The sequence below is a fragment of the Marmota monax genome, unplaced genomic scaffold (genome assembly GCF_021218885.2).
Source record: "Marmota monax isolate L192 unplaced genomic scaffold, Marmota_monax_Labrador192_F-V1.1 WCK01_AAM20220418_F8-fsc00008, whole genome shotgun sequence".
NCBI lineage: Eukaryota > Metazoa > Chordata > Mammalia > Rodentia > Sciuridae > Marmota > Marmota monax.
In genome coordinates, this window is record NW_026694432.1 from 24,448,860 (window position 1) to 24,468,176 (window position 19,317).

At 43.4% G+C, this 19,317-nt stretch overlaps 1 protein-coding gene across 2 annotated transcripts in view; it reads left to right on the plus strand.

Moving 5' to 3' along the window:
• The window catches only part of Usp48 (ubiquitin specific peptidase 48), a 67,660-nt gene that overhangs the window by 46,934 nt on the left and 1,409 nt on the right, over positions 1-19,317 (plus strand). For both annotated transcript variants that reach the window (XM_046468653.1, XM_046468654.2), the window contains exons 17-27: positions 831-955; positions 1,121-1,243; positions 1,508-1,569; positions 1,823-1,933; positions 3,364-3,494; positions 3,832-3,938; positions 5,678-5,782; positions 10,354-10,509; positions 14,545-14,670; positions 17,115-17,163; positions 19,248-19,274. In XM_046468653.1, coding sequence (XP_046324609.1) covers positions 831-955; positions 1,121-1,243; positions 1,508-1,569; positions 1,823-1,933; positions 3,364-3,494; positions 3,832-3,938; positions 5,678-5,782; positions 10,354-10,509; positions 14,545-14,670; positions 17,115-17,163; positions 19,248-19,274 — 1,122 coding nt within the window. The remainder of the gene's footprint in view (positions 1-830; positions 956-1,120; positions 1,244-1,507; positions 1,570-1,822; positions 1,934-3,363; positions 3,495-3,831; positions 3,939-5,677; positions 5,783-10,353; positions 10,510-14,544; positions 14,671-17,114; positions 17,164-19,247; positions 19,275-19,317) is intronic.

Consider the following 19,317-nt stretch of genomic DNA (forward strand, 5'->3'; position numbering starts at 1 on the left):
GGAAAACATCACCACAATTAGTCAGAGAAAGTCCCTGAAAAGCTAAATGTATCCAATGAAGCGGTAAACTGAGGAGGGTCTGCTAGGGTTTCAGGTTGCTAGGACCTTGGCACTCCAGAGATCTGAGAAAATGCAGGTGTCCATGACTGGTGTCATTCTTGTTGTCTCATGGGATTTTGGAAAGTTGCAGTGGTCTTGAAAATAAGTTGCAAATAGCAAATTAGAGCCAGACTGGAGATGGTTTCAGATTGATCAGTAGATTGCTTGCTTGAATTGGTAACTTAGACCATAGTTCTGTGAGGCCTGCCCAACCGTGACAACCATCATTTCAATGCAAGATGATTTCAGTAACTATCAAATGGTAGTCGATGAAGTCTCCAGGGAACAGTGTGCAGACCTTTGAGTGTTGTGTAGATGAAGTTCTGTGAATGTCAGGGCTCTGTTGTCCCTGCCCCGCCCAACCCCCTTTTATTGCTGCCTTAATGGCAGGGAGAAAGGTTTTAAAATGTATGATTCTTGCCTTATTTACTTGTTTTCTGTCTCTTGATTCTCCAACCACAAACCTAGAATGAGGATTTAAAATTGGAGTCAGGGGTAGCTCTTTGAAAATTAAAGTGAAATAAAAAATCTAGAGGGTTTTTGTTTGTTTTTTGTTGCATGTAGGTGTGCCAGTACCCAAAGTGAATCAGATTTTTGCAAATAAGAAATAGGACATATGGATTTCTCTAAAGTTCGAGGAATTAGGAAACAGATTTTCTGGAATTTTTCTGAGATTTAAGAAATGAAAAATACATTTTTTTTATCTTTGTTGTTGTTGTTTTAAACATCAGGGGAGTTGTGCATATCAGAAAATGAAAGAAGACTTGTTTCTAAAGAGGCTTGGAGCAAACTGCAACAGTACTTTCCAAAGGCTCCTGAGTTTCCAAGTTACAGAGAGTGCTGCTCCCAGTGCAAGGTACTGTGCTCTCCACTGACACGGAGGAGCGGCCTGCCGCCCCCGCTCCCCCGCCCCGTGCCCCTCACCCTGTCCCCGGGGAAGTGGGGTGTGCTCCAGTGGGTGAGCAGAGGAGGCCTGCCAGGGCTGTCAGCAGAGACAGTTGATTGCTTCATTCTCTTTCAGATTTTAGAAAGAGAAGGTGAAGAAAACGAAGCCTTACATAAGATGATTGCCAACGAGCAAAAGACTTCTCTTCCGAATCTCTTCCAGGACAAAAACCGACCATGTCTCAGTAACTGGCCAGAGGTATAACGCATGCCTCACACAGAAGCCTTGCTGAGGCCTTTGCCAGGACCCAGTGCGTCTCACAGCCGCCCGGAGCTGCGCTCCCTTCCCCTTGTGCAAGGCCCCGTCCGGGCTCTCCCATGCTGCTGCTGGGCAGGGGCTATTTCCATTTTACTGTAGAGTTTGAATAAAAAAAACCCACATTGTTCTTTGAGGGGTTTTTGTGAAAATGGGGTGAATTAATGTGTTCTTTTTGTGATTGTTTTTTTTTTGTGTGTGTTCTAGGATACGGATGTCCTCTATATTGTGTCCCAGTTCTTTGTAGAAGAATGGCGGAAATTTGTTAGGTAGAAACCAGAAATTTCCTATTTTCTTTCTTGGAGCTGACTCGTGTTTTTTTTAAGCATTCATGGTTTATGTTTGTAGTACCATTCTTGGTTATTTTTAGTAGCATACACTGAAAATTTTCTTTTAAGTTAAATAATCTCAAGAAATATTGAATTACCAATTACCCTTTTACATATATCTCTTAGTTTTAAATAATTATTTAAGAAATCTTATGTTCATGAGGTATTTATCATCTTTGTCTCTTCTGAATAGAAAGCCTACCAGATGCAGCCCTGTGTCATCAGTTGGGAACAGTGCCCTTCTATGTCCCCATGGGGGACTCATGTTTACATTTTCTTCTATGACCAAAGAAGATTCTAAACTGTGAGTTTCTTTCCTTCTTTTGATTGTCTATTTCTAATGATTTAAAAAATATGTTCTAGAAACATCTCATTCAGTATAAGCAGTCTATTTTAAGAATCTAGTTCACTAAATTACAGTATTTTGGATGTTCTATCGAGTGAACACTTGTCTTTGAAGAGACGGACAGACTATTCCCACAAGGCCGAGGTTACCTGGGCTGTTGTGTGCCCTGTACCCCTTCCTCGCCTGTCTTATTGACCAGACTTGTCCCCACTCCACGCCAAGCTGCCTCTAGCAGACATCTTTTCCAGAATCAGAATCAACATAGTCTTGGTTACAGTTGTTTTTCCTGCAGCTGCCAAGCTTCAGAGAACAGAGAAAGGCTGGGGTTATAGCAGCGGAGCAGAGCTGCAGAGCTGGCCATCTGGAGTTCTAGTGTTTCGTACCAAAAAATTTCATTCTACTCCCCATGTGTCCCCCAAAAGAACTCATCTGAGATTTTGGGTGTTGCCATTTTATTTTATTAAATAATTTTTAATTAACTGTGTTAGAGAAGGTGGTGTGCCTCCAACGTTGCCAGAAAGCCATGGGAGAACAAATTGAAAGACGCCAATAAAATATTCCCGAGCTTGGTTGTAGCTCATGGTAGAGCATGTGCCAGCGTGATAAGGCCTGCGGTCAGTCATTTTCCCCAGGCCCCAAGGACCGTGCTGGATTGGAGTTTATTGCTCTTTAAATTTATTTAAAGGAACAGAGTGTGAATGTATGTTTTCTTCTGTGTTCTTACCCACTTCCCTCCTGCTCCTGTCATTGTAAATGCCAGACATTTAGGAAAATATCTCTAATAATAAAACAGATAAATACATGCTACTGTCAGTGTCAAGGGCACACAATGCAAATATAATTGAAGGACCACATACTTCCTGCTATTCCTGCTTTTCCTTCCTGCCCTTCCTCTCTAGTAATCACTGTCCTAAATTTGGGGACTGTCTTTTGGAATGCATTCTTTGTTTTTTTTTTTTTTTTCTTTCTTTCTTTAGTTGTAGATGGACACACAATATCTTTATTTTATCTATTTTTTTTTAAATGTGGTCCTGAGAGTCAAACTCAGTGCCTCAGGCATGTGAGGCAAGTTCCTTACCAAGCCCTCAGAATATGTTCTTTTAACAAATAATACATGCAGATAGCAATGTCTTGTGTATTGAGGCCATTTTATAAAAATCATATTCATCCAGCTTGTGTTTTCTTTTAACCATATTGATTCATGTAATATCCACCATTTACTTTGACTGAAGCTGTAACTATTTTGTATAAAAAACCTGCTTCATATCTTTTCCCTGGTTTCTTTGCATTATGTAATAGTGTGGATAACTGTATTTTAGGAGACCAGCGATCCTGTCGTTTCTCTTACTCTCCTTGTGTCTTAATGCATGTTGTGTTTTTTTGCACAGTATAGCTCTCATATGGCCCACCGAGTGGCAAATGATTCAAAAGCTCTTTGTTGTGGATCATGTAATTAAAATCACAAGAATCGAAGTGGGAGATGCAAACCCTTCAGAGAAACAGTATATTTCTGAGCCTAGTAAGTTTTCAAATCCCTTTTGGTTTTGATAGTCAAATGTTGATATTTTAAGGGGAAAGGAAAGACTACGTCAATAATTTATTCTCTACTAAAAATGATGACGATCCTGTGGCGGTTCGGATTATCTAGATGGGGACTACCATGTAACAACTTATGTATGATTGATTATTTGTGGACAGTAAACAGATTTCCTTATTGTCATCATTTGCATACAACAATTCAGTGGAAATCATTACTAATAGTCAGTAATGGGCAACTGGTCATTTAGAGACATGGTTTGGGGTCTTCAGGCCTTGACTGGTGCCTCTTCACCCACTTCTGCTTTTCTTCTCTTTAGAACTCTGTCCAGAATGCAGGGAGGGCCTGCTGTGCCAGCAGCAGAGGGACCTGCGTGAGTACACTCAAGCCACCATCTATGTCCACAAAGTTGTGGACAATAAAAAGGTACTGGTGCCCCCTGTGGCCATGGCTCATCGTGATCACGCTTGCTTTGTGTTTACAGTGAGAATTGTTTGGGTCTATACCAGTTTAGTACCAGTGCTGTTTGGAATCATGCTTAAAATTGGAATTGTATATGGTTTTAGCTGGTTGTGATTCTGACGTGCATTTACTGAGCATCAGCTGAGGGCCAGGAAAGGTCTTGGTGCTGCGATGCAATGAAAAAGAAGCCCAATGAGAAGGTGAAGACTGAACTCCTAGATCCACCTGAAGACTTCACGAAGCAGTGAGCCTATGAGAGGAAATCTTGCAGGATGGAGCGAGACGCCTGAGGACCGGAGGTTCCCTGTTCTAAAGGGAGAGACAGGAATGAAGGGGCTGCTTGTGTGTGGGGCAGTCACCACCAGGAACCAGCTTCGAACAGGTGTTCCAGGCAAAGGAGGGCTGAAGCATGGAGCCTGGTGTGCTCAAGGAACAGCGACCGCCATCGTAGCTAGATGAGTGCTGTCCACTAGAGTGCCTGGTGGCAGAGGGCAAGGTTCAGTGTAAGCTGCGCACACAGTGGCCATAGCCCTGTGCAGCTTTGGAGCACCCAAGATGTGAATATTGTGTTGAAGAACCGGACTCTTAGTTTAATTCATTTAAGTTTAAGTAGGCACAAGGGGCTAGTGGATACCATATTACTCTCTGCTGTTCCCTAGTTAAAGTTTATTCCCAGGACAGACAATGATAAGGAATGTCAGACTGGTTTCTGTATGAGTTTTCCATATGCTGTGGATTTGGGATTTTACTCTTAGATGTCAGTCACTGGAGAGTTTTATTCAAGATCATGGTATGATCCGATTTATGGTTTTTAAAAGTCACCCTGGCCATTGTGTTTGGAATTGTTAAGGATGCAAGAGGACTGAGAAAAGGTAGTTTAGAGGCTCAAGTGTTCCTCTGCAAGGGCAGATTGGATTCTAGAATGTTTTAGTTGTAATGATTAGGGATGGCCCTTGGGTAAATCCTGACCTGGATCTCTGGACTTCTCATTAATTCAGTTCCAGAACTGGGGGATTGAAGACCTTAGAATACTATTATTTGATTCTAGTTAGCACTTGTTTTAGAAGGGTAACTTATAAGTTATGCACTAGAACTGCTTCACAAGTTCAAGCAAAGGCCTTCATTTCCAAGTTGCTGAGAAAATGAAGTTAATGAATGTATATATCTCAACTTTTCCTCCCCGAGAAGTTCCTTAAACTTTTTGCAACTTTTAGTACATATGTACTTTGGAATTGAGTGTAAAACAGTATCCGTTGTAGCGTATGTTCCGTGTTTTGGCTTAGTAGCTATCACTGATAGTGTTCTGCCAAAGAGCACTTCAAACACCCTCATTTCTCAGTTCTTAAGGATAATTTGGGCTCCTGGCACTTCAGTTTCAGGGCTTGAAAAGGCTTGACAATCAGTATCTAGCAAGGTATGTAGTGTTTTTGATCTTCTGCAAAATAGCATCATTGTAGAAGCTGATAGTAATATCTGCTTTATAGAGATGTCTGAAACTCACGGTGAGCATGTCAAATTGGAGAATAAGTCATAGGGTTAAAAAATTAATATTAAAAAGCACAGAGAACAGCACAGGATTCTTGATCGACTCTTGTGTCTCTTGTCTCACCATGAGAAATGTATCCTCTTGAAAAAGGTGGCCACTGGTCAGCGTGGCTTCCTCAGCTCTGACCCACTTCTCTTTGTGGTCTTCACACATTCAGGTGATGAAGGATGCCGCACCGGAGCTGAACGTGAGTAGTTCTGAAACAGAGGAGGACAAGGAAGAGGCCAAACCAGATGGAGAGAAAGATCCAGATTTTAATCAAGTATGTGTTGGAGCTGCTTTTCATCACACACATTCCACTGACCTCAGGAGAGCACTCCAAGCCCTGACATCTCTGCCCTGTATGGGGCATTGGTTCTCACACACAAACACACGCGAACGCGCCATCCTTTCTTTTTTCTCATTTTGGTGGTTTGCTACAGCTGTCCTGATTTCCCATTAAAGCTGTGGCCCACACCTTCTTCCAGAATTAATACAGTTCTAACCATTTAAAGGGAAAGGCTGAAATGTAATGCAACGTATTCAGCCCTAAAAGAAGACATTTTAAAATAGGACCCATATCGTGGTATGTTGCTTAGTTGTTGGTTATTCACGTATGAAGTGTTTATTTAACTTAGATTCTGATCCATTGAACAAAAGGTACAACAGTGTGAACAATGGAGTGTGCAGAATGGACTGTCCTGTCTTCATCGAGGTGTTTAATGACCAGATCATCTGATACATTATGCTTTTGTTTGCCATTGTGAACAACTTCTCCATCATGATTGACGTTTTTTTGTTAAGACTTCCTACCTCTCCCCAGAGAAAGCTGAGGAACATTCCAGGGATTTGTTAAGGGCTGTGTAGGGCTGTTGTGTATGTGTAGCTTGGTTTCAGTTTTCAGGTCAGAACGCTGTGTTCCCAGCATATTCTCAAATATTTTACCTTAAATTTCTATCCAGTTTCATTTTTAAAGAACGAGACACCTTTAAAGCTGAAATGGGGTATTCAAATTATGGATAGCATTCTCTGAAGCATGAGAAGTATTACAGTAGCCACCTGCTGTGTGTCATGGAGCAGACACACCTGGGCTCATTGGCCACTGCTCCTCCCTTTTCCTCCCTGTTGACCAAGTCTTGGCCCTTAGCCTACCAGAGGTGAATTTTCCTTGTAGTTTCCCAAGGGGTGTAAAGGACATGTCAGAGTTTATTTTCACGGCTCATTGGAATCTCATAGACTAACCTTAAACCACCTCTGAAGGGACAGTTGTGCCTGCTGACAGCTCTAATGTTAAAAGTTCTTATACAAAATTTTGAATTTTGAAATTGTCAACTTTGGCCTGTCCTTTACTTAAGTGCTAGCCAAATCCATGCTTTTCTAGCAATGTAAGCTTTTAGTTTCAAGGGGCTACTTTCCTATGATGGGTGACATTCTTATTCAAATCTGTGTACATGTATGTGTGTGCCTTCTGTTCCTTGAGATTATATACACAAATACTGCAGTAGGCCCACTCTGGGCTTTGGCTTTTCCTTTTCTGGTATTAGGGATTGAACCCAGGAGCATTCGAACACCAAGCTACACCCTAGCCATTTATTTATTTATTTGTTTGTTTGTTTGTTTATTTATGAGAGAGAATTTTTTAATATTTATTTTTTAGTTTTTGGCGGACACAACATCTTTGTGTGTATGTGGTGCTGAGGATCGAACCCGGGCCGCATGCATGCCAGGCTAGCATGCTACCACTTGAGCCACATCCCCAGCGTCCCCTTTTATTTTTTATTTGGAGATCAGGTCTCACTAACTTGCTTCCTTGAATTGGAGAGCTTCCTGTCTCAGCCTCCTCAGTCACTGGGATTACAGGGGGGCCACCACAGCTGTTGGTTATTTCTCTTGGTAGGAGTTTGCTAACCTATTGTCTCCCTTTCTTTTTGTCTTCATCTCCATATACAGTCAATCTTCTAAGTCACTTATTTCCAAACAGATTGTTCGCTTTTTTTACTTGACATATTGAAAATGAGCCCTGGGGGCTGGGGTTGTGGCTCAGAGGTAGAGTGTTTGCATGTGGCACTGGGTTTCATCCTCAGCACCACGTAAAATAAAAAATAATGATATTTTGTCTTTATTGGAATGTGCAGAATTCCAATATCCACCTGTAAGTTAAAAATAAGTACATATATTTTTTCAAAAAACCCCAGGACGCACCCAGGACTACCTGTGCGTCGTGATTCAGGACTGTGTCCTCTTTCATCTCTTCTTGCTAGGCAGTTTCTCACTAGCCTAGTTGTTGTCACTTAGTAGTATGGTTCAATAATCAGTGGGAACTCTTTTGTTTTCCAATCTTGTATGGTCTGTTTTCACTGATTTATTCTCTGGTAAACTAGGTATGATCAATACATATACTTATTATTCTTAGTTTCTGTTATTTCAGGATTTACTTTTCAGCCTGAGTTACTTAGAAACTACAATTTCAAGTCATTTAGATTTTGAAAGGCTGATTTTTTTTGAATGTCTAGTTTTATTCATTGTGGTCATAACCACAGCAATGCTTTTAAACTAGATATGGAATTGCTCTCCTCAGTTGTGGATAACAACAGATTTTTCATTTATAAATATGATAGAGAATGTTGGGGAATGTTGCTTTTTGTGCTGTAATTATTTTTTATACTTTATAATTTTCTTCTGTCTTCCTTCTCCTTGTTTGGATGTTGTAATACTGGAGAATGTTTAAATGTTTTTGGTTCGCAAAAAAGATCTCAAGTCTGACCATCCTAGTTTGGGAAAAAGTGGATAGTCCCTGAAAAGTATCAGCATGTTTCCATCTGCAGATAGCTTCTGCAATTGGCCATCATAAATCCTTGCAATAAAAAATGATGCATTTCTGTTTGTCCTTAGTGGAGTTGAACAAATCCCCTTCCTTCTTCTCTAAGCTTGATCAACCCAGTTCCTTTGATGTTATCTGAAATGTAGGTTAATAATACACTTGGTGTTGACTATCACTTAGGTAATCTGGAACAAGGGTACTACTGGCTTTTGTCAGTTAAAGTGGATATAAATTCTATGGCTTTATAAGGAAGATAATTCTAGCAGAAGCTTTTAGACTATTTAAACCAGTATGTTATCAGTTTTTTAAAATGCTCAGGGCTTTGGTTTGGGGTTGTGTTTTGTGCTTCTCAAGTCAAATAATATATTGTTGTAGGTATTTTTCCTTATATTCTCAAGTGTGGAATTCAGGTTCAATTTGACACTCCCGCCCCCGCCTCCAGCAGTTAAGATTGAGAAGAAGTACTTTATCAAAACACCTCCCCCGTCCCCCTAAGTTCACTTGTTTAATGAATCTTTGACTCATTTGTGTTTGTGTGCTGGGCAAAGGCAACCAAGCCTTCCTGAGCCCTGCTGATGTGCGGCTCCAGAATGCTATTCCTCTGTATCCTGATCAACCTGGTGATGGACACGGGGCAGCTGTGTGCATAGTGACCCGAGACCACCCTACTTATTACAGTTATCACACAGTGGAAACTATGGCAACCCTAGTTAGGGCCTTGGTGTTGATCCATTCAGACCTCCTAAATCAGTCCAAAGAAAAGGATTTTTTAAAAATTCTGCTTTCATTCTCTAATCTGGTTAATAGAAGAATCTTTGCCACATGTTAACCTCTTCTTCTTTGTCTTCTTTTTTTTTCCCCCTTTGGTAGGGACTGGGAATTGAACCCAGCGGTACTTAACTCCTGAGCCACATCCCCAGCCCTGGGGATTTTATTTTCAGGCAGGGTCTGTCTTTAGAGTCTCCCTAAGGTGCTAAGGCTGTCCTTAAATCCTCTTGCCTCAGCCTCCCCTGTGGCTGGGATTACAGGTGTGTACCACCATGCTGGCCATTAACCTCTTGATGATCATTTATAAGCATATTTTGGATGCCTGGGGTATAGCTCAGTGCTTGCTCAGCTTGTATGTGTCCTTGTTTGATCCCCAGCACTGGGGACACAAGGGCGGAAGGTGGATTTCTAGGACATTTGGCTCTTATTGTTTTTTCTTCTGTAACTAGAGTCTGCATTAAACCCCATGTATGTCTGTACTTTCTCACTGAACCTTTAAGTAATTCAAAGCTGTCACTATATTTCACTTGTAAATGCTTAGTCCTGCATATCCTAAAAGTAATGACGGTGTTCTATATAATACTAGTAATATGCTCATAAGAAGGAAATTAGCAAAATGCTCCAATTATATAATACCCATACTTGCATATGTCTGTTTTTTAAGCCAGTGTGCAATCCCAGTGTGCATGGTTTTTTGTCGCCATGGGCTGTTGTCATCGCTGCCCTGTACATCCCTGTCCCCTTTCTGCCCTCTTTGACATTGACTTTCAGACCAGTTTGATTTCTTGTAGATTGTTCCATGTTCTGGATTTGACTGATGGCCTCCTTATTCTTTTTTAACTCTTTTGCCTATGCCTTACATTCCAATTACTCTTAGTTTGTAGTTGGGTCTGAGTATTTGATTACATTTGGTTTCAACTGTTTCCATGATGGGAGGAGGACAATTGGAATTGAACCCAGTGTTGCCTTTGAACTAGGTCCACAGCCCTTTATCTTTTTTATTTTGAGACAGGGTCTCTCTAAGTTGCCACGACTGGCTCAAGCTTGGGATCCTCCTGCCCCAGTCTCTGGAGTTAGTGGGTTTACAGGCTGTGTCACCACAGCTAGCCACTCTGGGAATTTCTGCTCCTTTATTATTCTGAATTTATTTGGATGGTTAAGGGACCAGTAAGCCCAAAGATTTTTTTGTTTGCTTAAGAGCTTTATAAGCAAAGGCCACATTGTGGATAAGTTCAGGAATTCCTTTGTTTTGGATTCTGTTGTAGAGTAATGGAGGAACCAAGCGGCAGAAGATATCCCATCAGAATTACATAGCCTATCAAAAGCAAGTCATCCGGCGGAGCATGCGACATAGAAAAGTTCGTGGCGAGAAAGCACTAATCGTTTCTGCTAATCAAACATTAAAAGAATTGAAAATTCAGGTGAGGAAATCTAACATTTGTTCAACTGTGCTCTGGACTTAAGAGACATTTATGAATTCTTGCTTCATACCTACGTTCATACATGTATCTGTTTACTTTCGATTTGACCTTTTAAACACCTTTCTGCTTATATAGTGTTAAGCCATTGAGAGAGCAGGGCTTTTTTGATTTCAAAGTAATGTCCCCAAATCAAAACACTCAGTTTTCAAAATAATGAAGAATCCTTCTATGAAGGTGAGAGTGATTTTTTTTTTTTTTTTTTTTTAATAAAGACTAAAACCTTGAACAAGCTCTGAGTAGCTTTCCAACAGTGATAATTGTTCATTCCCTTTAAAGTGTCATGTGTCTTATTTGGCCTGTTACCAAAATCTGTGACATTTACGGGTTACAAAAGATATCCACTGGCTAACCTGTTTGCTAGGATGAGTTGGAAGTTCTTTTATCAGTACTTTTGGCAGAAAAGTCTACTTGGTAGAATTTTATGATATCTTTAGATTTTTTTTTCTTTTTTTCCCACCTTTATTTTTGGTACCTGGGATTGAACCCAGGGCCACTGAACCACTGAGCCACATCCTCAGCCATTTTTATGCTTTTTTATTTTGAGACAGGATCTCACTATGTTCCTGAGGCTGCTTTACTTGTGACACTTCTTCCCTAGCTTCCCAAGTCGCTGGGATTACAGGGGAGCGCTTCCCTGCTAGAGTCTTGACCTTTATACAGTAGTGTTTTCAAATTGTGGGTAGAGGCTCACTCAGATCTCCCCCTCCATCCTGCGTGGCTCGAAGGTCAGTGCTGGCAGTGTAGGCTCTATGAAAGCGCCTGTGACAGTGTTCCCACTTGGCGTCAGTGCTAAGTATTCTTCCCGAGCATTCTGATGATATATCCCAAAATCTAGGCACAAGGAGCTGATGCATTCAAGATGTCCGTGAAAAAAAAAATCGGGCCTTGATCTGTTTCAGTTGCTGCTTCATATTCAAAACGTTGACTGAGTTCCCCCTCTCTGTTACTTTTATGTGGCGTAGTTTACTGGTTATGCATTTTTCTTGTTGCTGATATTTATCGTTGTAATTGAGGCAAAAGTACAGGCTTCCTTTGAGGGTGTTATGTGTTCCAGATTGTCTTGAACAGTATTTCCCTTGGTTGAACCCACGGCTCTGAAAATAAACGTGTTGGCATGAGGTCTTGACTCTGTGATTGTGCCCTTCACATCTGAGCAGGCTTGTTTCCCTCGCCTGCTCTCTGGATGTCAGCGGTAAACCTCGAACATTCAGAACCTTTCAATTACAAAAAGGGCCCCTGTGGATAAGGACGTTTTAGAAGCCTGTGCTGTTCTTATTGTGGACTGCTATTTTTGAAGAATAAATCAGAAGCCAACAGAAATAACCTCTCCTGGGAGCAGGGGCATGGTACCTGGTCTGATGAGCTGTGGAAGGCATCAGCTATTGAGATTAAAACCCCAGACATGCTTTCCTTGGGTGCTTCCTCTGCAGCGGCTCTTTTTGATTTCCTCTCACATCCAGGATTGCTGTGAATCAGAACTGAAAGAGAACAGTGGGATGTGATTTGTTGGGCACAGTGACGCACACCCGTGATCCCAGCAACTCAGGAGGCTGAGGCAGGAGGGTCGCAATTTAAAGCCTGTCTCAGCAATTTGTTAAGACCTTTCCTGGGATGTAGGGGATTGCTTAAATGCCCCTGTGTTTAATCCCCAGTACCAAAAAAAGGATGTAATTCCTTTTTAAATTATATTTAGTTTTCTTGCAACACTACAAACGGAACCCAATGCCTTCAGTCGGCTAAGCAGGGACTCTGCACTGAGCTACTTCCACAGTCCTCATTTTTAAGTGTTTGATAGAACTCTCCTTTGGGAATACTGTGCTTCATCCTGTTAACTAATATGATGACAACCCCTAATGACTATCTCCCAAATTAACAAGTGAATTACAACTCATAGAGAACACGTGGAGCGGAACCTTCGAATTCTCTCTTTAAAAAACCCCTGTTTCTCCTTTGCTAGCAAAGCAATAAATATTACTTTTTCCTGTTTCACACACAAAAAAGTTCTTTGCAAACTAAATGTTTGATCTTATATATATATGCACCAAAAACAATTAGTTGATTTAACCTAATTATTAATTTGCCCACAACCTGTCTGTACTGTAAACTAAATGAAGTATAATTTTTTCCCTGAGAAGGTGCTCAGTGTTTTATTGCATTATTTTGTTTTTGTGGGCCTGGGGATCAAATCCCCGACCAAACGCTTGCTAGGCCTGTGCTCCACCACTGAGCTATATACTATGAGCCCCATGTTTTCTTATTTTATTCTTCAGCGAGTGGTTTCCTCTGGTTAAAGAAGAGGAGCATTAGCTGGGCATAGTGGGGCACGTGTGTAATCCTGGTGGCTCTTTAGTCTGAGGCAAGAAGATCTCAGGTTCAAATGCAGTCTTAGCAACTTGGCAAGACCCTGTCTCACAAAATAAAAGGGCTGGGGATATAGCCCAGCGGTCAAGCCTCCAGGTTTCATCCTATACTTACTTGGGAGTGGGGCAGTGCTGGTTCACTGTTGAGTGCATTAAACATTCTTGTCCATGTCCTCAGAACACTAAGCATGGGCGGAGTCCCTCTGTACTAGTGCCTTGGGTCTGGGGAGCCTTGGTCTCACAGGGTGACGTACAGACCCGAGGCACTTGGGGAGCGAAGAGCATCCCTGCATTGCAGTGGCTGTCACCCTCACCACACTAAGGTGGCCTTTTGCAGATCTCCTTGGTAGCTCTGCTAGGGTCTCCACGGCTCTCTTCGAGTGCCCTATGCCAACTGCGGGGCTGGCTTGGTGGAGCTGTCCACTCAGTGCTTCTTGCACAGTAGAAACAGGCTTATTGCTCATGAAGGTCTTTGATGCCATGCACTTGGCATTGTAGCTACGGGTCTCTGTGTGGCTTTCAGGGGCTCAGTCTGTGGAGAAGTCCAGATAAGAATGTGGCCCAACAGCTGGGAGAAGACTGGCTTGTGCTGCCTGTTCTTATTTATGTGTGTGCTATTATTAAAAGGACTTCTGAGCCATGCACAGTGGCACTCACCTGTAATCCCAGCAGTTCAGGTGGAGGAGGGAGCAAGATTGCAAGTTCAAAGCCAGCCTCAGCAATAACGAGGCACTAAACAACTCAGTGAGACCCTGTCTCTAAATAAAACATAAAATAGAGCTGGGGATGTGGCTCAGTGGTCAAGTACCCCTGAGTTCAATTCCTGTCCCGTGTCCACCTCCCTACCCCCCACACAGCAACTTGTGGTCACCATTGATATGCTAGAGAAGCTGTGCTATTCCCTAAACTAGTTCAGGCTGCTGTGCTGGACTTGGTTTTGCAAGTTTTAAAAAACCCTTTATGCTTAAGTCATTCAGAGTGTATTTAAATTTTAAGCCAGAGTTGGGGTAGGTCGTATGTGGCCCCTGCCTTCAAGGAATTCATGTTTTGGGTCCTAGAGACATGACTTAGCCTGAGAATGTCTGATAGTCCCAGGGCTGACTTTGTCACCAGTCTGTTGCTGAAGAAGTACAAACAGAAGGGAGAAAAGTCCAAACAGGTTGCTGGGAAATTTACAGATGGTTTTAAGGAAGAACTTGGACTTGACTTGTTGGGGTAGTGATGTAGGGCCTAGCATGGCAAGAGGACAGTGATGACCCAGCCCATGACCATAGCCAGAGTGCAGGGCAGCAGTGTCCGCAGCCCCCAGCCCTCCTTCGCCACACTAGGTCTGTGTCCCCAGCCTCCAGGAGCAGTAAGGTCCAGGAAGAACCAAAGAGTCCAGGTGTGCAACTGTTCCCCAGCTTCCTCCTGGGCCTGCGAGGCTGCTTCTGGCCTTGGAGGGATTCCTGGGCTCAGCAGGAGAGTAGCAGCGGGCTGGCTGCGAACAGTTGGGTCTTTGGGACTCTGCAGTCTTTTCAATTGTAACTTTAGAAACTGTGCTTCATTTATTCACAGCAGGTGTGGGCTCTGTGTTTTGCTTTATTCAGACTTTGTTTCTTCTATGTTGACACAGATCATGCACGCATTTTCAGTTGCTCCTTTTGACCAGAATTTGTCAATCGATGGAAAGGTTTTAAGTGACGACTGTGCCACCCTGGGGACCCTTGGTGTCATTCCTGAGTCTGTGATTTTATTAAAGGTAGGTAACAGCTCTACAACTAAGGAGCTCTGGTCATTTCTTTCATTTATTTATTTATTTTAGTTGTAGATGGACATAATGTCTTTATTTACTTGGTGCTGAGAATCGAACCCAGTACCTCGTGCTTGGGCAAGCCCTTAACCACTGAGCCACAACCCCAGCCCCAGGAGCTGTGGGTTAAAGGACACATGCGATGGTGGTTAAAGCCATCCTGTGCCTCCTGGGAGTGGGGGAGCATGGGGCATTATCTTGTCTTATTTTTGGATGTCACAGTAGTGGTGTCTCAACAGCCCCTGCCCATGCCATGAGCCCCTCCTGGCTCCCCGCACAAAGGCTGTACGTTGGCCTTCGTGTCCCTCATTTCCTATGGCATGGGGCTTCCTCCTCCAGGTGTAGACCTGGAGCTCATCTCCTATGACTGGGAGGGAGGGAGAATGCTTTGTGCCCTTTGAGCACTAAGGGCTGACTGTCAGCCCCATGGGCATCCATACTGTGCCTTCTGCTGGTCCCACTGGGCTACTGGGTCTCTGGTCACTGAGTTTCTGTGGGCCGTGTCTGTCTCTGTCTAAAACCTCCCACACGCACCCCAACACACACCTATTTTGACTAGCTGGAGAGTTTAACAGCAATAGAAAAAAAATTTGTGCCACTGCCTATAACCTATTTATGAATGCTGGCCCTCAGTCCCCTACAGATAGGATAGAGAACAGATAATGTGATCATTGCGGATGATAATACTTTAAAAAATCTATCATTTTTTTTTAAGAGAGAGAGAGATTTTTTTTAATATTTATTTTTTAGTTTTTGGTGGCCACAACATCTTTGTTTGTATGTGGTGCTGAGGATCGAACCCGGGCCGCACGCATGCCAGGCAGGCGCGCTACCGCTTGAGCCACATCCTCAGCCCTAAAATCTGTCATTTTTAAGAAAAATATTAAAAATCTCATTGAAGACAGGAGGGGCTTGTATGATTTTTGTGTAACATAATATTTGCATTCATCCTTCTCCCTGACCTTTCACCTGCCTTCTGGATTTACAGATTGACAACCATTCTATGAACCCAACCCCTCTGTTTTTGTTTCCAGAACAAGTTGAGGATCCCTTATCTGAATCTCTTGGGACCAGAAGTTGCTTGGATTTCAGGGGTTTTCTGTATTTTGTTTGTTTTTCCCTTCAAATACTCAAATATTTTCACATACACACGTCTAAACATTAAATTCATTTATGATTTATTTGTATGTTATACTAGGAGCTTATTTAATGTAATAGTGTCGTGCATCTGTGTTTTCACCCCAACCCATCATATGATGTCAGGTATTGGGATTTTTCACTTGTGGCAGGAATTGTGTCATGGCCCAGAAGTTCTGGATTTATGGGCGTTTTGAATTTTAGATTATGAGGCTCACCTGGTGCCAGCCGGTTAAGCTTAGGCAGCACACGGAGGACACACGTGTCTGGCTCAGAAGCCCAAGTGCCCAAGTGGCCTTATGGGTTTCTTGTTCTGGGCATGGCTTTGCATTCAGTGGATCTTGGAGACATTTGAGACTGCAGGGGCCTCTGAGCCCTCACTAGTCCCGTCTCCCCTTCCCAAGGGACTTATTTTGTGACTTCCCTTTTCTTCTTGTTTCTTGGTGGCTAAAAGGACCTTCTCTGTATCAAATGACACGTTGACACATGTAGAATGAGTTCTCAGGTGCTTTTTGTACCCAGGTCTCAATTCTGATGTGATAGGTTAGCCCTGGCATGATGACGCCCACCTGTACTCACTCCTGACCCCCCCCCCAACTCCCCCAGTGTACTGTTTGCTGTACAGTCTGTGGAATGGTGTTGAGAACCTGTTAGGTTGGTGAGTCCTAATGCTCGTGCATAGACTTCTAACAACCCCTTTTATGGAGGGTCTATGCTTGCAGGCGGGCAGCTGGAGACTGTACTGGTCATTGGCCTCTTTGCCCTTAGAGCTAATCTCATTCTCAGCTTGACATCAGTGTGGGCTCTGCCTTAATACAGAAGTCAGAATTTTGTTTTTGATGGTAAAGAGGAGGAAAAAATGTCATCATACCCTAATGGGTATTTTGAGAGGACGCTTCTAACTTTTTATTTCTCCCTAAGTCTTAGTGCCGCCACCGGGGTCTTAACTCATGAGGATTACAATGGTTTTTAGTAACCTCAGGGCACCTGGACATTTAGACCTTTCTATCTCCAGAGTTGTTTTGGGAGGGAGAAAACGGCACCAACCCCTGCCCAACAATACACTACTTTGAGGTGACAGGTCTCAACCCACAGTTAGCAGGCCATCGCTGGCTGTGACTTGAGGTGTGCTGTCTCCTGGACAGCTTATCTACGTTCACCATTTTTGCAGCCAGCAGGGCAGGCGTCTGGATCCCAGGACATCAGTGTTGCACCCCCACCCCCTGCAGCTCTCAGTTGTCTCCTTTGTTTTCCAGGCGGATGAACCGATTGCAGATTATGCTGCAATGGATGATGTCATGCAAGGTAAAGACGAGTCCTTTGAGGAGTCTTGGTGAAGGTCGGGGGGCTGGGACCCCGGGAGCCAAAGCTCTAGTGCACAATGCTTTCCCTTTTTACCTTGAAAAAAGTTTCCAAGTGTTTTTATGGTAGAATTGTACACTATTAGTTTCAATTGATGGTAGGAAGAAAAAAAAGGTGTGTCCGTAAGTGTGGAAAGCACGAGGAAGAGGAATCATCCGGCAAACCCGAGGAAGCCATAGTAGGCGTGAGCCAGCAGGTGCCCAACAGGTGCCCGGGAGGGGGAGGGGTTGAAAAAGTATGAACAGTAGTGCAACAGACCCTTCCCCACACACACTCTTATCACCCTTCCTTCAAGTAGCTGTCATTGTCCCTGCCCCACCTGTACCTCAGGACAGCAATCTGGAGTTTGAGTTTCTGCATTTTGAAGAAACAAAGCTTAGAAGGTGGGAACAGTGTCTTCTGCAGCAAGCTGCAGGCCAAGCCCAGCTCTGCTCTCATGCCAGCAGTCCATCTCCTGCCTCCGCAAGGAGGCCAGGGGGTTTCCTTCGGGGGGAGCTGCCCAATTCAAGAACAGACCCTTCAGAGGTAAAAAGCTGTTTCATCTCCAGGGCACCTGCTAGTGGCGCCCACCGGTGTCTGCCCAGCAGAGCCTCAGGCACTTTTACAGTAACTCCATCTGCAGCAGATAGAAGTGGCCACCAGGCAGTGGAAGACTCAGAGCTGGAGCCAAGAGATGTCAGCCAGCCCAAAAGGAACTAGTTCAGGGAGCATGAGAAAGCTTAAAACTCGCCTACAAATAATATAAAGAAAATGAGCAGAAACCCACTGGGCCCTGTATATTGAAAGAGTCATTCGGAGAATAGAAAAGAATTAAACGAGAAGGAATTTGAGGCCAGGTATGGTGGCATATGCCTACTACCAATCACAGTACATTGGGAGGCTGAGGCAGGAGGAATGCGAGTTTAAAGCCAGCCTCAGCAAAAGTGAGGGGTTAAGCAACTCAGACCCTGTCTCTAAGTAAAATACAAAATATGGGGGTGGGGCTCAGTAGTGAAGTGCCCCTGAGTTCAATCCCGGTACAAAAAAGAAAAAAACAAAAGAAGGAGGAGGAATTTGACAGTGGAAGTGTTAAAACGTGGACCCAACTAGAAGATGATGACGGGAAGTTCTGGAAGATTTGTTCTGCAGCAGGCAGTGAGGGCCCGCAGCCTGGCATATATGGGGTTGGGATGGGACATGCACTTGGGGCAAGGGTATCCACTAGAAAAGACAGGTGGTAGTGACAGCCTCGAAGAGACTTCTGGGTCTTTTCAGAATTTACATTCAACTTGGCTTGGAGTATGGCCCAGTACCAGGTCACTTGCCTATCATGCTTGAGGTCCTGGGTCCATACCTGCACTGCCTCCCCCCCCCCCCCCCAAAAAAAAAAAAAGTTGATAAAATGAAATACAGGAATGGTGCCGGGGTTTGCAGGCCCAGAAAGACAGCCACACAGAGAACCAGACAACTAGAACACCAAGGCATCAACCTCAGAAATGACCTCCGCACTGAGGCTGGCTGTGCAGGGAGCCCCACTGTGTCAGCAGGCTGGGTGGGTGTGAGAGGTGGTAGAAGGGCTAATTTTTTTCCCCTTTGAAGAAAATTCAGATGTTATATGAAATAACAATATAAACCAGTTTAGAAACAAGGAGGCTCAATGCCAGAACATGCTACAGGAGTCGACAGTGGCTTCTTCTAGAACCAGGGAGTGGGATGGAGGGGGTTGAGACATAGCTCCCAGGGAGTCAGTCACCGTCTTCCCCAGGCCACTCATTGAGTCCTGCAGAATGGGACCCTCCTACAGACTGACTTCTACTAGTGTTTGACTTTTAAAATAGTGCATGTGTATTGGTTTGCAAAAAAAAATAAAAACAGAAAGATCATCATGAGATGAGTGTCATCCATGAGTTCGGAAGCAGTCATTTGCAGGTGACTGAGGAGATTAAAAGTTATTTTAGACTTTTCATCTTGAGGCGTTGAAATCATCTTGTTGCTATCTAACACGACAGTCGTTTCACTTTGGAATTCTTTTTTTTTTCCCTCTCCAGTTTGTATGCCAGAAGAAGGGTTTAAAGGTAAGTTACATTTGTCATGTTTTGTGCATGAATGTCAGAGTCA